The following is a 19,898-nucleotide window of genomic DNA, read 5'->3' as shown; positions in this document are numbered from 1 at the left end:
GCGAAGCAGCAGTATAAGTACAGGGTATTCGTTAACATGAAGAACATCGGAAATATTCGGGGTAAATCGTGTCTTAGTGCTGAACTAATCCACTGACCTTTAATGAGCTGCTCTGGTCGTGTTCCAGGTAGAGTCCACATAGCCTGAGCAAGATGCCCAAACACTGTAGCATCTAATGTTGACATCTTAGAGCCCATGAAGTACTTCTTATCTCCTGCAGGACAAAAAGCAAAGTGTAGACGCAGGGATGAACAAATCTGTTAATGTTGGTGAGCTTAAAAGGCTTCCCGACCTTTCCTTTTCTTACCTCGTACTGCCGCAACTCAATCAGATGAATTCAAACACTACAGTACTCTCCTTCATTGCTTTACTCATAGTTTAAGTGTTTCTCTTTTGTCTACTATGTTAAACTTATTTCGAATAAATATTCATCTATCTCCTTTTTAGTAGGGTGACCAGATTTGAGTTTGTCACACACATTTTTAGGTCTCAAAATATAAATCCAACATATTCGTGATGTCTGTCGACCCTGTTTTTTGGTTCATTTACCGGTATTTAATAGTTTCAGTTAAATATTTGAGTCATTCTAAATTATGAATTCAGATTACTTTGACCGTGTTATTATCAAACTAACCGAGTAATTCATCCCTTACTTTTAGCTTACTGTTTTAATGACTTTAAGGGTTACAATACGCCAAATATTTTAGGTAATGTTTTCAACTGCTTAAAAATTAATTATCCCTTTGGCTGAATTGTATCAATGACTTGAAGCAAACTTCTTCAACTTGTATGCTAGTTTGCTAATTAGTGGTCTACTGTTGTTAGCTTAACTAGCTGTTAGCTCACTAGTTAGGATCAGACCAATTTGTATGATTGTATTTTCAGTTATTTTTCTTCTAAATATATAATTTTATATAATATAATAGTATAATATCATTTTTATGAAAGTATAAAAATATGCTTTAGAAATTAGAGAAATTATTTGACCATCTTTCCATGTAGCCTCAGTCACTGCTGAAATTCCTCATGGTTGGGAATCACTGCTCTGATACACATGTTCCAAACCTGAGAACTTAGATTTAACAAAATACTACAGTTTTAGCAAAATACTACAGTGTCTATGAAATAATTGCTATAACATATTTATGTGCTTCACTGCATCTTCAGAGAATAAGTTAACTTGAAGCTGGGACAAGCTGCACTTCTGCCAGCAATAACAACAACAGATTCTGGCGCTTGAGTCTAGCAGACATTAAAAGGAAAACCCATTTAGTTGTACTTATGCTTTTACTCTGGGAATGACTTCCCATTTCCCACGATACACAAGTGGTTGTTAGATGAAACGACACAAACCGATCGATGAAAAGCACCTTTGTTTCCAACTGAACACTGATGTATTCCTGGCCCTTTTCAACCTTTTCTGCCCGCACCACAATTACACTTAAATGCAAACAAGGAGGTAGTGATGATTTCATGTTGAAATAATGTCATACAGACAAATGAATCTCTGGTCTATTGTCAGTGAGGAACATAAACCATTTATATGAAATAAATAGGCAGAACATCACACTTCTCTGCTTCTCACTAAGGGAAACTTCAAAACTTCTGGTGCATGGCTGAAACTTTTATTTCTGTCACTGATATTAAGATTCCATTTAGTCTTTTTGGGAAACCTACATGATAGTTGGAGAGGAAAAGGCATTAACACTGGCAGTGATCTTCCTACCCAGCAGAGTGGCCAGCGTCCTCATGTCCTTCTCCATCAGCGTGTAGACCTCCTCCTTAGAGAAGCGTCCGATGCCGTGGCCGTACATCTCCCTGCGCACCATGCTGCCGTTCAGGTGGCCCAGCAGCCACTTCAGCGTGTCGCTCAGAGGACCGCTCATCGACAGGAGCTTCTGAGTTTCCTCCAGGTTGTCTACCCACTGGCAGTAGGCTATCGTCCTGCAAAAATACAGAATGCAGACAACTTCATGTTTAGAATACATTAGTTCGACCAGTTTTTCTATTTAACCATAAATGTTTTCCAGGAACAGACAAGACTTTCACACTTCTTCTTAGGAAGAAGTAAGCAATTGCTGTCAAAGTTTCTTAGATTAAGATTAAAAACAAAGCACTGACAGCTGGGATAGGCTCCAGCAATCCCCGCAACCCCAGTGAGGATAAGCGGTAGTAGAAGATGAGATGAGACAAAGCATTCCCAGCAAGTACACTACAAACATATAAAACATATCTGTCTGCTGTCCATGGTGCTGATTCTAGAGCTGAAGTGTCCTGAGTGTGTGGAGAGAAGGGTCACCCGAGTAAATAACTCCTTTCAGCTGCCATCGTTTTTCTTCTTATGGCAATTAAATTTTTTTTTATTCTCTAATTAGTCACTCTCCTTTCTTGACTAGACTCCATGAGGGAGGGCATCAGCAGTAGTTTGATTGATCCTTTGCCTCGCCAATACAACTCCCATGTCTTGGTGATAGCAAGCCACATTCATTCCATTCAGGTCTGCCTTCTTTACATGTGAATTAGTGGGTTAACTGGCTGTTGGTCTACGCCTTTTTTTTAACCCCATTTCTAGCTGAACCTTTGTCATTTTGTACTGAAGTCAACTATGTTTTTGGATCCTGAAATTTCACATGTGCTGCACACTGCTCCTGTCAATAGACATAAGTAATAAGTCAAATTAGATTACAGATACTGTGTTAACACAGTACTGTCTGTTTACATACACAAACAGAAAAACATTCCTCATGTCAACTCAAAAATCTGAATCTAGGATTTAGTGACTCAGCAACAAGACAGTTTAACAAAAGGTTCAGCCCCTTCATCCTATTGCCTGCATAGGATTATTGACCTCATACCAATCAATAAAAGTGCACTGCCCTGCCCATCCATCAGCTGCATGGCCCCCTTTCTTTCTACCAGGACTCAACATCATATATTAAGGCCCTCAAACTGTCAGCTTCTTGTTCATGAACAGGGGGGAGTACTCAGAGTCTGCCTGTGCATCTACTGCACAGACAGACTAGAGGAGAAAGGAGAAAGATGGCCTTATGACAGATTATGTGCAATAGATTTTGATGAAAAACTTTTGAATAAAAGCAAAAGTGTATGCTTAAAGTGGCTGTTTCAGTTGAATCATTTATAGAAAAAAAAAAAACAAGGTTGGAAGAAATATAAAATGAATCCTTTCATGCTTGGAGTAAATTAAAAAGGAAACTTATATGAGACGCCTGGATGTCAAGCAGAGATTTGTCTCACAGCAGCAGTCAGACTTATCCTGCATGATTGTGTGCAAACAAACTCAGAGCCCAAAATAAATTCCTCTTACTCTATTGCTATCTGCATAGTAACAAGATTAAGCTGCTAGGTCTTTACACTCGTGTACTCTCTCACAAAGCCTGGAAGTCTGATGTCATATTCCTGCCAGCAGTGACTAACCAATGATTCGTGATAGGACTGGAAAGAAGCCTTATCCTCTCCAGTCTTCACGTTCATTGTATATGACTGGTCGTTCATTAGATATTGGATTAAAGCATCTGGCCTACATCTGGCAACGGTGACTATACACTGACCACACTCTACTTCCTGTCATATTATCTGATATCTGATATCCAAAGAGGATGCGCAGTCCTTTCTGTCCAGACTAAAGAAAAAAAAACACAGAGCCGGTGGCTAAAGAGGAGTTCTTCAGCCTGGTTTAGTGTTGCAAGTTGTGTAAGGAAACCAAGATTAAACTTGTGGATATTAAATGTTTAATTTCATCTCTGGGATCGGGCTCCTGAGATACAAAGATGACAATAGCATGATACTCTGTGCTTTATAAAAGAAACAGCGTGATGCTCAGCTCTAAAATAAATACTGGATGTCCAATGGGTTTTATACTTTGATTAACTACAACATTTGCGCATTATCATTTATAATGCTGTCAAGAGTAATGTGGTGGTAAACACTTTTTAAACAGAGTTAGTTTTCATTTGAAGCTGTATTTGTGAACACTATTCACTCTATTTGAGCTATATTGTGCCCTCCATAACTCCTGTGTTGAAAATACTTATTCAAAGGAACTAGAAAAAAATCTCTGCGTAATCTCTGTGATCTCTATGAGTGTAACGTTTGGTCGGTGCAAAAGAAAATACTGATTGCATAACTGACTTTAAAAGGATATTTCTTTGTTGAACATCTTAAAAAAACTTCGTATTTAAGGACACGTTGAGATAGAACGGCTTAGAATAGCTCATGTAACACAGCTTCAGAGTCGGCTGGCAGCTCTTAAGTTTCCTGTTGTAATTTTTAAAACCAAATCAATCAGGAGGAGTGAGTCTCTCTGTGTCTACGTTCTGGCTGTATCTCATGTGTCTCGCCACACAAAGAGCAACAAGATGCCACACGTCCTTGCCCTGACATAAATAATTCAAATCGATAGGTCTATATGTGGGTCTCAACTGGTAGTAGAGAAAGCGGAGAAGGACGGGGGAAGGGAGAACATGCGTTACACTAAAGATCTCTGCTGTCTTAGAGAAATCTTGAGAAAATCCCTTGTTTACATCACACAAATAGTACGTGAGACAAAGAATGCTACATGAGTCACATTTTCATTTACTTCTTTTTTAAGATCTAAAAGTTAAGTTCAAAGTGTTTCCTGATGTTATATAGCAGAGGACAACAGGTCTCATCGCACCAGATCAAATGGGGTTCGATCAATGTGTACGTGTGAGGGTGTGGGGGGTAATGAAAAGATGGATGGAGCTTTTAGGTAATGGAAAACACTCCGTCTTACTGGGTCGGGGGGGGGGAGTGGTGAAAACAATTTCCTAGCAGCAGCAGTAGCTGTATTATTCTTGCCTAGAGTGCCTAGAGTACTGGAGTGACTCACCATCCTGCAAAGGACGACAGATAACACCGCAGCGATGTTAAAGATAGAGAGAGTCTGGGCTGAAAGGTTGAATATGTAATCCTTATTTATATAAAATACATAGGATTTGAGACTCTCTTGAAGAACCTTCTTTTTTGAACAACTGAAATCAATGTAATACTATTGTTTTTCAAAGAGATCAGTGAAGCTGGGCCCTGATGTGGTTTAACTATGAGGTAACTTAAGCTAGTAGATGTATAATTTTAGTCTTTCAGCACAACAGCTGTATGAAGTTATTCAAAAAATAATGCTATATTCTGTCTTTAAAAAGGGTCTGCCGCAATCGCACAGTCACAGCTGTAATTGTGCTTTATTGCATGTGAGTTTATGTGCAACTCCCTTACCAGTAGAGGTGTTCCTCAACCATTTTGGTGACGGCTCGGGACACGGCTCTCTCCTGCGGTGTGAGGTTCTTATTGAGGTTCACCCCCAGCTTCTCCTCCAGGAAGTCCACAATGAACTCGGACCCCGACGCCTGCTCGTGGTTGTACTCGATCCAGGGCATCTTCCCCTGCGGTGACAGCCTCCCATCAAAGTAGTTCTGCAGAAAGACATAACTTCATATGAGAATATGTTTTTTTTTAATCCTCTTGGAGTTTTTCTCTTGTTCCCAACCAGAAAGTTAAATAAATGTGATGAATTTGAGGGTCATTAAAAAAATTTTCATGAAGTCATTGGGGCCATTTTTGTCATAATACTCATTTCTGTCTGAAAGCCTAGTCTACCAAGTAAAGAGAATCAAGGAAGAAATGTGAGTTACATAATGGTAACTGTGGGATCCAGTAGTTAATGTCTTGCTGGTCACAAATCACCAAACCTTAGTACACAGTCACCATGTACTGCATCCTTTAGCAATATAAGAAGCAGTCAAATCTTTTTAAAATCCTCTGTCTAACTTAGCCCTCTCTGAAATACTGAAAATCATCCATTAAAATAACACTGGTCTACATTAGACATCGACCGATATACCCGCCGGCCGATTTACAGACAGACAGGCATCCCTGTGCTGCTGGAGAGGCTGCAGCCCATACATTGCACCTCCCCCACTAGCAGAGTGCGTGCAGCTAGAAGCAGGAAAATGCTTGAGCTCTACCTCTTTTTACCTGTCTATTTTATATGCAAAAGAGCATTAAATAGTATTTGAGTTTAATAAGTGTTTATGTTTTTGTTATCATTATGTCATTTTTATCATGTAAACAGAGAGAGAAAAGGCTCCAAATATCGGCTCAGACAAATCGTCAGCACGTATCGGCCATCGGCCAAGGCTGATGTAAAAAAAAATGGTATCGGCCCTAAAAAATCCATGTCGGTCAAACCTAACTCTACATAATATATAACAATTATTTAAATATGTTGAGTCTCTAAATAAGGGTCATTACAAACATCTTTATAATAGAATAAAAGTAACTCAGGAGCCATAAACACTGTCAGCCATTAACCAACTGTGCCATTAGACACTATCTGTTTCAGAGATTTCTGAAAGACACTGTCACTTATGGAGGGATGTCTTGGAATAACTACTTCAACAAGTGAATATTGATGACTGAAAAGACAAACTACTAACTACAGAAACCCAGTCTTGGGCAAGAGAAATCTCCTCATCTAAACTTAAACAAAGAAGCATTATAACACTAGAATGACACCACAACATACTAGAAACTCGGCAAAGTTTCATTGTTACATGATGATTTAAGCACAGTTACCTTTCTTCCAAAATTCAACAGTTAAGTGAAACCTGTTGTCATCACCTGGTAGGGAAGGTCCACCATGCGCAGGTAGGTCTCTATTTTGAGGCAGAAGGGTGAGAGGCTGGGCACACCGTTCTTTGGCCTGGAGAACTGATGAAGGATTATAGCATCTTTGGAGTCCAGCTCCTGCTCCTTCCTACACAGAGAAAACAAAACCTTCTGTAAATACGCAGTATTGTGTCGTGGTTTAAACATCAACTTAACCACCATCGATCACGTCATATATTTAGATGCATTCAAAGCCAGAACAACATCCCTGCCCACAAAACAAAATTGGTCTGGAGTTCATTCGTTGGGAATGTTTATACTCTGGCAAACATCTGCTGAGTCAATTAAATTTCAGTGGCCTTTATGTGGCCATGACTGCACCTGTCAAAAAAGGCACCGACAGAAAAATAACTACACCAACAGTTACCAGTGAGACTAAGAATTGAGACTAGCTACTCCAGGATATTTATCTGGGGTCTCACCTAACAAAAGAGGCTTATATAAAATGACAATGTATGAATATTATTTTATTTTGAGCAGTTATTTCACCAACGCTTAACTCCAGCACATACAGCATGAGGTTTAAGGAGGATTTCATTTATTCTAATTTGAAAGACAGCAGTAGTATCTTTTACTGAAAATGTTAAATTATAAACCACGTCCTGTTTTCTAGGTCAGTTGTTGGTATGAGATAAACACCAAACATAACTCATTGTCTGAACAGACACCAGGATCTTTGGTTCAGTTTCACGTCTCTAATAAACCTTCCTGGGAGCAATAGGTCACACAGATAGTCTAGTGTACCAAGGTGACACAGCAGTGAGGCTTTTTAAAAAAAAAAAAAAAAAAAAAATTCATCCCACCATGGGCTTAGCTTTATTTGCCATATTTTGTTTCTGAACTCTGTGCATAAAAGAAATCTGCCCTGACCCTGATCTCTGATGTTCTTTTAGCCCTTGTCTAACTAACTTGTATATTCATGTTAATGTTCTGAGCTGCTAAGCTGAGGTAACCAAAACAACCCAAGAAACCAGGGCATTATTATCTTTCTGACTACAGCAGATTTTAGGATCCTTTGATTTGAGGACAAGCTTGTCTATCTTGTTTAAAAATCTGTGTGGAAAGCATTGTTGCTACGGATCCAAAGCATCAGCTGTGGGTTATGAACAACTTCTGTTAGAACTGAAATTACTGACTACATGAGTCATGACAGTGCTTCAGATTTGAGCCAACAAAGGTGGATGCCATCCCACTGTGCTGCCTGAAAACATCCTCGAGTGCACTTATCAGTGTATGCCTGCATTATCACCACCACACTGAACATCGAATGACATCTGATACGACGTCGTTAACTAAAGATTTCACTTGAAGCAAGAAAAGGAGTAAACCTAAAATGTTGAGGTTATAAAATCATCCAATTCACTCCACTGTTCTCTGCGTCTCATCACATGCTAATTTGTGCATTTATTTCCACTTCTCTATCCCTTGAACTCTCTAAACTCTGCATGCTTATTAGCATTAAGGAGGAATACAGTTTGGATCTCTCTCATCATTTTCCAGGCAGACCACAGACTCCGCCTGGTTGCTTAGCATCTGCTTTTATTACACTCCAATGCTCTTTAGATTTGCATAATTTACAGTAACTGAACAGCCGTCTGGCAAAATCTCCTGTACTTATTTTTTGTTTGATAAATAGTAAGCAAGTAGCCACACTGTTAAACCCTCAATGTCACAATGCAATTTAACACTAATTCCACTTTTGGAATTTCACTTATTATACTGTTCACTGACTCTGATCCACATTACTGAGATGCAACAGACTTTATTCCCGTTTATTCAGAGAAAGAAACCTCATTAATAAAACATCTACCCTCAGAAATTTAGAATCACAATAAATTTGTAAGGTTTTACTTTAATTTAATCTAATTTTATTTTATCTTTCTTGTGGTTTTTATGAGTGTTACTTGTATGTGCAACGAAGCTATGGTGACAAAGTAATTTCCCTCCTTCAAGTCTTAAGTCTTTTTTTCCAGTTTATCATCAAAACTTTATGTTGTTAATGATGACATAAAACTCAGTCATCAAACATCTCTTCTTTAAAAGGCCATAGATAATAATAAGCATTGCCACTTCAACGCTGTGTATAACACAAAATGTATCATTCATTTCCCTTATTTCTTTATTAGTAACACATCACTCTAATTTTCTGCTTTTTGAGATACTCATCAAATTTGTAAACACGGTCTGTATCAGAGGTAAGTGTCACTGAATATATAGCAGTTAATTTAAAGTAGCATAGAGGTAACACAGAGGTGAAGGGACCTTTAGCCCACTGACAAAAGAACATGACAAGCTTTTATGAATCATATTATTATTTCTTGTATTTTACTGGCAGCTTCACCAGCACATTTTACTGGATGGGGCCTGGTGAGGGACTTTGATGATGAATAAGGAGGTGCTGGCCTAAATAAAGCCTAGAAGCTGAGAAGTTTTAATGTAGACACCACTTTTATTGAGTCTGTTTAAACCTTCTCTTTTATCTGCCGGCTTGGGTCCTTCACCGGGAAAGACAAGAATAGGCTCAGGAATATAGTGAGGATGTGTGTACTGATCCAGGGCTGTCAGGAAAGCTGAAATGATCCTATCTGACCCCATTCACCTGCTAGACTCCCAATAAAGGTTTATGCCGTCTGGCTGCCGGTACATGGTACCCAGGCTTAGGACAACCAGATTCAAAAAGGAATTTGTCCCAATGACCACTGGCCTCATTAATAACTCGCTGTGCTGACCTGTCTCTGAAACATTTGTGCCTGAAGTCTACTGTTGGGCTGTGATTTTTGAATTGATTGTTTTGGATCGGTAAAGAATTGGAACGTTTAACTGATGAAGTTTGGAGATACAAAACTTCGGCAAAAGTTTCAGTTGCCATTGTTGAAAGTGAAGCAGGAAGTGGAAAGTGTAGCAGGATGCAGAAATAAAAATGAACTCGACTGGCAAAAAAAGACACAGCACCGTCTAGAGTTTGGGTGGTGCTGTTAGAAATGTATCACACTGACGGAGGGTGTGTGCGCAAGGATTTTTCGTAGCCCTGAGCAGTAGTATTGAGACCAATCACTGCTTTGGGGTGTCATCTGAACCTTGACCTTCTGACACATGCCTTAGAGTTCTTTCCTGACTTTGATCACTGAAAGATTCTAGAATGTGACAGAGTAACCATGTCAACGGAATGTTGTGGTAGTGAAGTAAACAAACCAAAAAGCTGAACCTGGAGCTGGAAAAGGCAAGTTAACACCTGGGAAATAGTGACAAAAAAGACTGCCGGTCTCAACCTGACAAAGGTAAGCTAAGGTAAGGTAAGTTAAGGTAGAAGCTGAAGCAGCAGAAGTGGTATTTTTCAAGAGATATCTACAGGGCTTGTGCTTTAGGCTTGTATACAAAGTCTACATGGGCTGAAGACAAAGCGCAGTAAGAAGTTGACTTCGGGATACGAAAAGCGCAAGAAAACAGTTTGTCTGGGAGGGTTGTCCACATGGTTTAGTTCCCAATGTACAGCAGATGTACAGCAGATCCTCAATGCAGTGATCTTTCATTGTGGGAAGTCACCTGTTTACAGAATCCTTCGTAAGTATGGAAACTGATGTTTTTGCCTCGAACATTTGTATCAGGAATCAAGACACAACAAAACATGAGCACAGACCAGCTCCATGCTGCTTACATGAGAATTATACTGTAAAATACAATATGTTTGGATACTTTGAAAAAAAAAAAAAAAATCAAAAAGAAAAAAATCTGGATAAAGTAAATCCTTTCGTCTAATTGTTTTATTTGAATTTTGAATGTTACATGCCAAAAACATCAGTTTCCATTAGCAGTTAACATATTTTAGAGTTAGTATGTGAGTGTCATTGTTTTTACTGTTCATATAAACATTTTAGTGTTTCTACTTTTCATGTTACGTTTTGTAATGTTTTTGTAATTGTTGTCACTGTTCAACTTACTTTTGTTAGTTTTTATATCACTTTGTTTAATTGTTCATGCTATTGTTTTACTGATAATGTTAATATTTGTATGGATTATGTTATGCTGTTGATCATCACACTGATCATGTCACTTTTGCGAAGTTTCCTTTCCTTTCCTTTCGTTTCCTTTCCTTTCCTTTCCTTTCCTTTCCTTTCCTTTCCTTTCCTTTCCTTTCCTTTCCTTTCCTTTTCCTTTGTTTACTTTTCACATCACTGTTTTTTATTGATCATGTGACTTTTGCCAAGTTTCCTTTTGTTTGCTGTTCATGTTACTGTTTTTACTGATTCTGTTGTTGTTTTCACTGATCATGCTAATGTTTTTACTTTTCATACTAGTTTTGTTAAGTTTCCTTTGTTTAGTTTACTTTTCACATCACTGTTTTTACTGTTCATGTCACTGTTTCGAAGTTTCCTTTTGTTTTCTGTTCGTTTCTGTTATTACTGATCATGCTAACATTTTTACTTTTCATGTTACAGGTTTATTCATTTTAATGTTATTTTGTTTTTGTACAGATTTTGTAAATGTTTTACTTCTCATGTTACTGTTTTCACGCGCATTTGTTACTGTAAACTTTTCATTTCACTGGTTTACTGTTCATTTCAGTTTTTTACTGATTGTCACATTTTTACTGATCATGTCACTTTTGCTAAGTTTCCTTTCCTTTCCTTTCCTTTTCTTTCCTTTCGTTTCCTTTCCTGTCCTTTCGTTTCCTTTCCTTCCCTTTCCTTTCGTTTCCTCTCCTGTCCTTTCCTTTCCTTTCCTTTCCTTTCCTTGCCTTGCCTTGCCTTGCCTTGCCTTGCCTTGCCTTGCCTTGCCTTTCCTGTCCTTTCGTTTCGTTTCCTTTCCTTTCCTTTCCTTTCCTTTCCTTTCCTTTTCCTTTGTTTACTTTTCACATCACTGTTTTTTATTGATCATGCGACTTTTGCCAAGTTTCCTTTTGTTTGCTGTTCATGTTACTGTTTTTACTGATCATGCTAACATTTTTACTTTTCATGTTACAGGTTTATTCATTTTAATGTTATTTTGTTTTTGTACAGATTTTGTAAATGTTTTACTTCTCATGTTACTGTTTTCACTTGCCATTTGTTACTGTAAACTTTTCATTTCACTGGTTTACTGTTCATTTCAGTTTTTTACTGATTGTCACAGTTCTTACTGATCATGTCACTTTTGCTAAGTTTCCTTTCCTTTCCTTTCCTTGCCTTTCCTTTCCTTTCCTTTCCTTTCCTTTCCTTTCCTTTCCTTTCCTTTCCTTGCCTTGCCTTTCCTTTCCTGTCCTTTCGTTTCCTTTCCTTTCCTTTCCTTTTCTTTCCTGTCCTTTCCTTTCCTTTCCTTTCCTTTCCTGTCCTTTCCTGTCCTGTCCTGTCCTGTCCTGTCCTGTCCTGTCCTGTCCTGTCCTTCCCTTCCCTTTCCTTTCCTTTCCTTTCCTTTCCTTTCCTTTCCTTTCCTTTCCTTTCCTTTCCTTTTCCTTTGTTTACTTTTCACATCACTGTTTTTTATTGATCATGTGACTTTTGCCAAGTTTCCTTTTGTTTGCTGTTCATGTTACTGTTTTTACTGATTCTGTTGTTGTTTTCACTGATCATGCTAATGTTTTTACTTTTCATACTAGTGTTGTTAAGTTTCCTTTGTTTAGTTTACTTTTCACATCACTGTTTTTACTGTTCATATTCACTGTTGCTAAGTTTCCTTTTGTTTGCTGTTCATGTTACTGTTTTTACTGATCATGCTAACATTTTTACTTTTCATGTTACAGGTTTATTCATTTTAATGTTATTTTGTTTTTGTACAGATTTTGTAAATGTTTTATTTCTCATGTTACTGTTTTCACTTGCCATTTGTTACTGTAAACTTTTCATTTCACTGGTTTACTGTTCATTTCAGTTTTTTACTGATTGTCACAGTTTTTACTGATCATGTCACTTTTGCTAAGTTTCCTTTCCTTTCCTTTCTATTCCTTTCCTTTCCTTTCCTTTCCTTTCCTTTCCTGTCCTTTCGTTTCCTTACCTTTCCTTTCCTTTCCTTTCCTTTCCTTTCCTTTCCTTTCCCTCTGTTTACTTTTCACATCACTGTTTTTTATTGATCATGTGACTTTTGCCAAGTTTCCTTTTGTTTGCTGTTCATGTTACTGTTTTTACTGATCATGCTAACATTTTTACTTTTCATGTTACAGGTTTATTCATTTTAATGTTATTTTGTTTTTGTACAGATTTTGTAAATGTTTTATTTCTCATGTTACTGTTTTCACTTGCCATTTGTTACTGTAAACTTTTCATTTCACTGGTTTACTGTTCATTTCAGTTTTTTACTGATTGTCACAGTTTTTACTGATCATGTCACTTTTGCTAAGTTTCCTTTCCTTTCCTTTCTATTCCTTTCCTTTCCTTTCCTTTCCTTTCCTTTCCTGTCCTTTCGTTTCCTTTCCTTTCCTTTCCTTTCCTTTCCTTTCCTTTCCTTTCCTTTCCCTCTGTTTACTTTTCACATCACTGTTTTTTATTGATCATGTGACTTTTGCCAAGTTTCCTTTTGTTTGCTGTTCATGTTACTGTTTTTACTGATCATGCTAACATTTTTACTTTTCATGTTACAGGTTTATTCATTTTAATGTTATTTTGTTTTTGTACAGATTTTGTAAATGTTTTATTTCTCATGTTACTGTTTTCACTTGCCATTTGTTACTGTAAACTTTTCATTTCACTGGTTTACTGCTCATTTCAGTGTTTTACTGATTGTCACAGTTTTTACTGATCATGTCACTTTTGCTAAGTTTCCTTTCCTTTCCTTTCCTTTCCTTTCCTTTCCTTGCCTTGCCTTGCCTTGCCTTGCCTTTCCTTTCCGTTCCTTTGTTTACTTTTCACATCACTGTTTTTTGTTGATCATGTAACTTTTGCCAAGTTTCATTTTGTTTGCTGTTCATGTTACTGTTTTTACTGATTCTGTTGTTGTTTTCACTGATCATGCTAATGTTTTTACTTTTCATACTAGTGTTGTTAAGTTTCCTTTGTTTAGTTTACTTTTCACATCACTGTTTTTACTGTTCATATTGACTGTTGCTAAGTTTCCTTTTGTTTGCTGTTCATGTTACTGTTTTTACTGATCATGCTAACATTTTTACTTTTCATGTTACAGGTTTATTCATTTTAATGTTATTTTGTTTTTGTACAAATTTTGTAAATGTTTTACTTCTCATGTTACTGTTTTCACTTGTCTTTTGTTACTGTAAACTTTTCATTTCACTGGTTTACTGTTCATTTCAGTTTTTTACTGATTGTCACAGTTTTTACTGATCATGTCACTTTTGCTAAGTTTCCTTTCCTTTCTATTCCTTTCCTTTCCTTTCCTTTCCTTTCCTGTCCTTTCGTTTCCGTTCCTTTCCTTTCCTTTCCTGTCCTGTCCTTTCCTTCCCTTTCCTTTCCATTCCTTTCCTTTCCTTTCCTTTCCTTTCCTTGCCTTTCCTTGCCTTTCCTTTCCTTTCCTTTCCTTTCCTTTCCTTTCCTGTCCTTTCCTTTCCTTTCCTTTCCTTTCCTTTCCTTTCCTTTTCCTTTTCCTCTGTTTACTTTTCACATCACTGTTTTTTATTGATCATGTGACTTTTGCCAAGTTTCCTTTTGTTTGCTGTTCATGTTACTGTTTTTACTGATTCTGTTGTTGTTTTCACTGATCATGCTAATGTTTTTACTTTTCATACTAGTGTTGTTAAGTTTCCTTTGTTTAGTTTACTTTTCACATCACTGTTTTTACTGTTCATATTCACTGTTGCTAAGTTTCCTTTTGTTTTCTGTTCATGTTACTGTTTTTACTGATCATGCTAACATTTTTACTTTTCATGTTACAGGTTTATTCATTTTAATGTTATTTTGTTTTTGTACAGATTTTGTAAATGTTTTATTTCTCATGTTACTGTTTTCACTTGCCATTTGTTACTGTAAACTTTTCATTTCACTGGTTTACTGTTCATTTCAGTTTTTTACTGATTGTCACAGTTCTTACTGATCATGTCACTTTTGCTAAGTTTCCTTTCCTTTCCTTTCCTTTCCTTGCCTTTCCTTGCCTTTCCTTTCCTGTCCTTTCCTTTCCTTTCCTTTCCTTTTCTTTCCTGTCCTTTCCTTTCCTGTCCTTTCCTGTCCTGTCCTGTCCTGTCCTGTCCTGTCCTTCCCTTCCCTTTCCTTTCCTTTCCTTTCCTTTTCCTTTGTTTACTTTTCACATCACTGTTTTTTATTGATCATGTGACTTTTGCCAAGTTTCCTTTTGTTTGCTGTTCATGTTACTGTTTTTACTGATTCTGTTGTTGTTTTCACTGATCATGCTAATGTTTTTACTTTTCATACTAGTGTTGTTAAGTTTCCTTTGTTTAGTTTACTTTTCACATCACTGTTTTTACTGTTCATATTCACTGTTGCTAAGTTTCCTTTTGTTTGCTGTTCATGTTGCTGTTTTTACTGATCATGCTAACATTTTTACTTTTCATGTTACAGGTTTATTCATTTTAATGTTATTTTGTTTTTGTACAGATTTTGTAAATGTTTTACTTCTCATGTTACTGTTTTCACTTGTCATTTGTTACTGTAAACTTTTCATTTCACTGGTTTACTGTTCATTTCAGTTTTTTACTGATTGTCACAGTTTTTACTGATCATGTCACTTTTGCTAAGTTTCCTTTCCGTTCCTTTCCTTTCCTTTCCTTTCCTTTCCTTTCCTTTCCTTTCCTTTCCTGTCCTTTCGTTTCCTTTCCTTTCCTTTCCTTTCCTTTCCTTTCCTTTCCTGTCCTTTCATTTCCTTTCCTTTCCTTTCCTTTCCTTTCCTTTCCTTTCCTTCCCTTCCCTTTCCTTTCCTTTCCTTTCCTTTGTTTACTTTTCACATCATTTTTTTTGATCATGTGACTTTTGTCAAGTTTCCTTTTGTTTGCTGTTCATGTTACTGTTTTTACTGATTCTGTTGTTGTTTTCACTGATCATGCTAATGTTTTTACTTTTCATACTAGTGTTGTTAAGTTTCCTTTGTTTAGTTTACTTTTCACATCACTGTTTTTACTGTTCATATTCACTGTTGCTAAGTTTCCTTTTGTTTGCTGTTCATGTTACTGTTTTTACTGATCATGCTAACATTTTTACTTTTCATGTTACAGGTTTATTCATTTTAATGTTATTTTGTTTTTGTACAGATTTTGTAAATGTTTTATTTCTCATGTTACTGTTTTCACTTGTCATTTGTTACTGTAAAATTTTCATTTCACTGGTTTACTGTTCATTTCAGTTTTTTACTGATTGTCACAGTTTTTACTGATCATGTCACTTTTGCTAAGTTTCCTTTCCTTTCTATTCCTTTCCTTTCCTTTCCTTTCCTTTCCTGTCCTTTCGTTTCAGTTCCTTTCCTTTCCTTTCCTTTCCTTTCCTTTCCTTTCCTTTCCTTTCCTGTCCTTTCCTTCCCTTTCCTTTCCTTTCCTTTCCTTTCCTTCCCTTTCCTTTCCTTTCCTTTCCTTTCCTTTCCTTTTCCTTTGTTTACTTTTCACATCACTGTTTTTTATTGATCATGTGACTTTTGCCAAGTTTCCTTTTGTTTGCTGTTCATGTTACTGTTTTTACTGATCATGCTAACATTTTACTTCTCATGTTACAGGTTTATTCATTTTAATGTTATTTTGTTTTTGTACAGATTTTGTAAATGTTTTACTTCTCATGTTACTGTTTTCACTTGTCATTTGTTACTGTAAACTTTTCATTTCACTGGTTTACTGTTCATTTCAGTTTTTTACTGATTGTCACAGTTTTTACTGATCATGTCACTTTTGCTAAGTTTCCTTTCCTTTCCTTTCCTTTCCTTTCCTTTCCTTTCCTTTCCTTTCCTTTCCTGTCCTTTCGTTTCCTTTCCTTCCCTTTCGTTTCCTCTCCTTTCCTTTCCTTTCCTTTCCTTTCCTGTCCTTTCCTTTCCTTTCCTGTCCTTTCGTTTCCTTTCCTTCCCTTTCCTTTCGTTTCCTTTCCTTTCCTTTCCTTTCCTTTCCTTTCCTTTCCTTTCCTGTCCTTTCCTTTCCTTTCCTGTCCTTTCATTTCCTTTCCTTCCCTTTCCTTTCCTTTCCTTTCCTTTCCTTTCCTTTTCCTTTGTTTACTTTTCACATCACATCTCTTCTTTAAAAGGCCATAGATAATAATAAGCATTGCCACTTCAACGCTGTGTATAACACAAAATGTATCATTCATTTCCCTTATTTCTTTATTAGTAACACATCACTCTAATTTTCTGCTTTTTGAGATACTCATCAAATTTGTAAACACGGTCTGTATCAGAGGTAAGTGTCACTGAATATATAGCAGTTAATTTAAAGTAGCATAGAGGTAACACAGAGGTGAAGGGACCTTTAGCCCACTGACAAAAGAACATGACAAGCTTTTATGAATCATATTATTATTTCTTGTATTTTACTGGCAGTTTCACCAGCACATTTTACTGGATGGGGCCTGGTGAGGGACTTTGATGATGAATAAGGAGGTGCTGGCCTAAATAAAGCCTAGAAGCTGAGAGGTTTTAATGTAGACACCACTTTTATTGAGTCTGTTTAAACCTTCTCTTTTATCTGCCGGCTTGGGTCCTTCACCGGGAAAGACAAGAATAGGCTCAGGAATATAGTGAGGATGTGTGTACTGATCCAGGGCTGTCAGGAAAGCTGAAATGATCCTATCTGACCCCATTCACCTGCTAGACTCCCAATAAAGGTTTATGCCGTCTGGCTGCCGGTACATGGTACCCAGGCTTAGGACAACCAGATTCAAAAAGGAATTTGTCCCAATGACCACTGGCCTCATTAATAACTCGCTGTGCTGACCTGTCTCTGAAACATTTGTGCCTGAAGTCTACTGTTGGGCTGTGATTTTTGAATTGATTGTTTTGGATCGGTAAAGAATTGGAACGTTTAACTGATGAAGTTTGGAGATACAAAACTTCGGCAAAAGTTTCAGTTGCCATTGTTGAAAGTGAAGCAGGAAGTGGAAAGTGAAGCAGGATGCAGAAATAAAAATGAACTCGACTGGCAAAAAAAGACACAGCACCGTCTAGAGTTTGGGTGGTGCTGTTAGAAATGTATCACACTGACGGAGGGTGTGTGCGCAAGGATTTTTCGTAGCCCTGAGCAGTAGTATTGAGACCAATCACTGCTTTGGGGTGTCATCTGAACCTTGACCTTCTGACACATGCCTTAGAGTTCTTTCCTGACTGTGATCACTGAAAGATTCTAGAATGTGACAGAGTAACCATGTCAACGGAATGTTGTGGTAGCGAAGTAAACAAACCAAAAAGCTGAACCTGGAGCTGGAAAAGGCAAGTTAACACCTGGGAAATAGTGACAAAAAAGACTGCCGGTCTCAACCTGACAAAGGTAAGCTAAGGTAAGGTAAGTTAAGGTAGAAGCTGAAGCAGCAGAAGTGGTATTTTTCAAGAGATATCTACAGGGCTTGTGCTTTAGGCTTGTATACAAAGTCTACATGGGCTGAAGACAAAGCGCAGTAAGAAGTTGACTTCGGGATACGAAAAGCGCAAGAAAACAGTTTGTCTGGGAGGGTTGTCCACATGGTTTAGTTCCCAATGTACAGCAGATGTACAGCAGATCCTCAATGCAGCGATCTTTCATTGTGGGAAGTCACCTGTTTACAGAATCCTTCGTAAGTATGGAAACTGATGTTTTTGCCTCGAACATTTGTATCAGGATCAAACAACAAACAGAACATGACAGACCAGCTCTATGTGTTACTGATGATTTACTGTAATACAATATGTTTGATACTTTGAAAAAAAAAAAAAATCAAAAGAAAAAATCTGATAAGTATCCTTTGTCTAATTGTTTTATTTGAATTTTGAATGTTACATGCAAAACATCAGTTTCCATTAGAGTTACATATTTTAGATTATATGTAGTGTCATTGTTTTTACTGTTCTATAACATTTTAGTGTTTCTACTTTTCATGTTACTTTTGTATGTTTTTGTATTGTTGTCCTGTTCACTTCTTTTGTTAGTTTTCATATCACTTTGTTTATTTTCATCTATTGTTTTACTGATATTTATATTTGTATGATTTGTTTGCTTTTGATCATCACTGTTCTGTCCTTTTGCTATTTCCTTTCTTTCCTTTTTTCTTTCTTTCTTTCATTTCTTTCCTTTGTCTTTCTTTCTTCTTTCTTTCCTTCTTTTCTTTCTTTCCTTTCTTTCCTTTCTTCCTTCCTTTCTTTCTGTCTTTCCTTTCCTTCCTTTCCTGTCCTTTCTTTCTTTTCCTTCCTTTCCTTTTCTTTCTTCTTTCTGTTACTTTCACTATGTTTTTTTTATCATTGACTTTTGCCAAGTTTCCTTTGTTTGCTGTTCATTCTGTTTTACTCTGTCTTTTACTTTCATGTTACGTTTTCTTTTTAATGTTATTTTGTTTTGTCATTTTGTATTTTACTTTCATGTTCTGTTTTCATTTTTTTTCTGTAACTTTCATTTCCTGTTTTTTTCATTTTTTTGTTTCAGTTTTTACTGATTGTCACTTTTGCTAGTTCCTTTCTTTCCTTTCCTTTCCTTTTCCTCTTCCCTTTTGCCTTCGTTTCCTTTCGTTTCCTCCTTCTTCCTTCTTTCTTTCTTTCCTTTCCTTTCCTTTCCTTCTTTCTTTCCTTTTCCTTTTTCCTTTCTTTCTTTCCTTGTTACTTTTCACATGTTTTTTTGACTGTCTTTTCTTTCTTTGTTCTGTTATTTCTGTTTTTACTGATTCTGTTGTTTCACTGATCTCTAGTTTACTTTATTCTGTGTTTAGTTTCCTTTGTTTAGTTTACTTTTCACATCACTGTTTTTACTGTTCAATTCACTGTTGCTAAGTTTCCTTTTGTTTGCTGTTCTGTTCTGTTTTTACTGATCATGCTACATTTTTATTTTCATGATGTTACTGTTTTCACTTGTCTTTGTTACTGTAACTTTCATTTCACTGGTTTACTGTTCATTTCGTTTTTTCTGATTGTCACGTTTTTACTGTCATTCACTTTTGCTATTTCCTTTCCTTTCTATTCCTTCCTTCCTTTCCTTCTTTCCTTTCTTCCTTTCTGTCCTTTCGTTTCCGTCCTTTCCTTTCTGTCCTTCCTTCCTTTCCTTTCTTTCCTTTCTTTCCTTCTTCTTCCTTGCCTTCCTTTCGTTCCTTCCTTTCCGTTCTTTCCTTCCTTTCCTTCCTTTCCTTTCCTTTCTTCCTTTCCCTTTCTTTCCTTTTCCTTCGTTTCCTTTTCCT

General features: G+C 36.9%; 1 protein-coding gene across 2 annotated transcripts in view; it reads right to left on the bottom strand.

Moving 5' to 3' along the window:
• The window catches only part of faxcb (failed axon connections homolog, metaxin like GST domain containing b), a 47,134-nt gene that overhangs the window by 2,314 nt on the left and 24,922 nt on the right, over window positions 1–19,898 (bottom strand). For both annotated transcript variants that reach the window (XM_047598488.1, XM_047598489.1), the window contains exons 3-6: window positions 6,658–6,793; window positions 5,254–5,450; window positions 1,727–1,944; window positions 98–214 (exon numbers count right to left, since the gene is read on the bottom strand). In XM_047598488.1, coding sequence (XP_047454444.1) covers window positions 98–214; window positions 1,727–1,944; window positions 5,254–5,450; window positions 6,658–6,793 — 668 coding nt within the window. The remainder of the gene's footprint in view (window positions 1–97; window positions 215–1,726; window positions 1,945–5,253; window positions 5,451–6,657; window positions 6,794–19,898) is intronic.

The sequence above is a fragment of the Mugil cephalus genome, chromosome 11 (assembly GCF_022458985.1).
Source record: "Mugil cephalus isolate CIBA_MC_2020 chromosome 11, CIBA_Mcephalus_1.1, whole genome shotgun sequence".
NCBI classification, from domain to species: domain Eukaryota; kingdom Metazoa; phylum Chordata; class Actinopteri; order Mugiliformes; family Mugilidae; genus Mugil; species Mugil cephalus.
The sequence above is the reverse complement of the archived record's forward strand: the minus strand, read 5'-3'. Positions and strand labels throughout refer to the sequence as shown.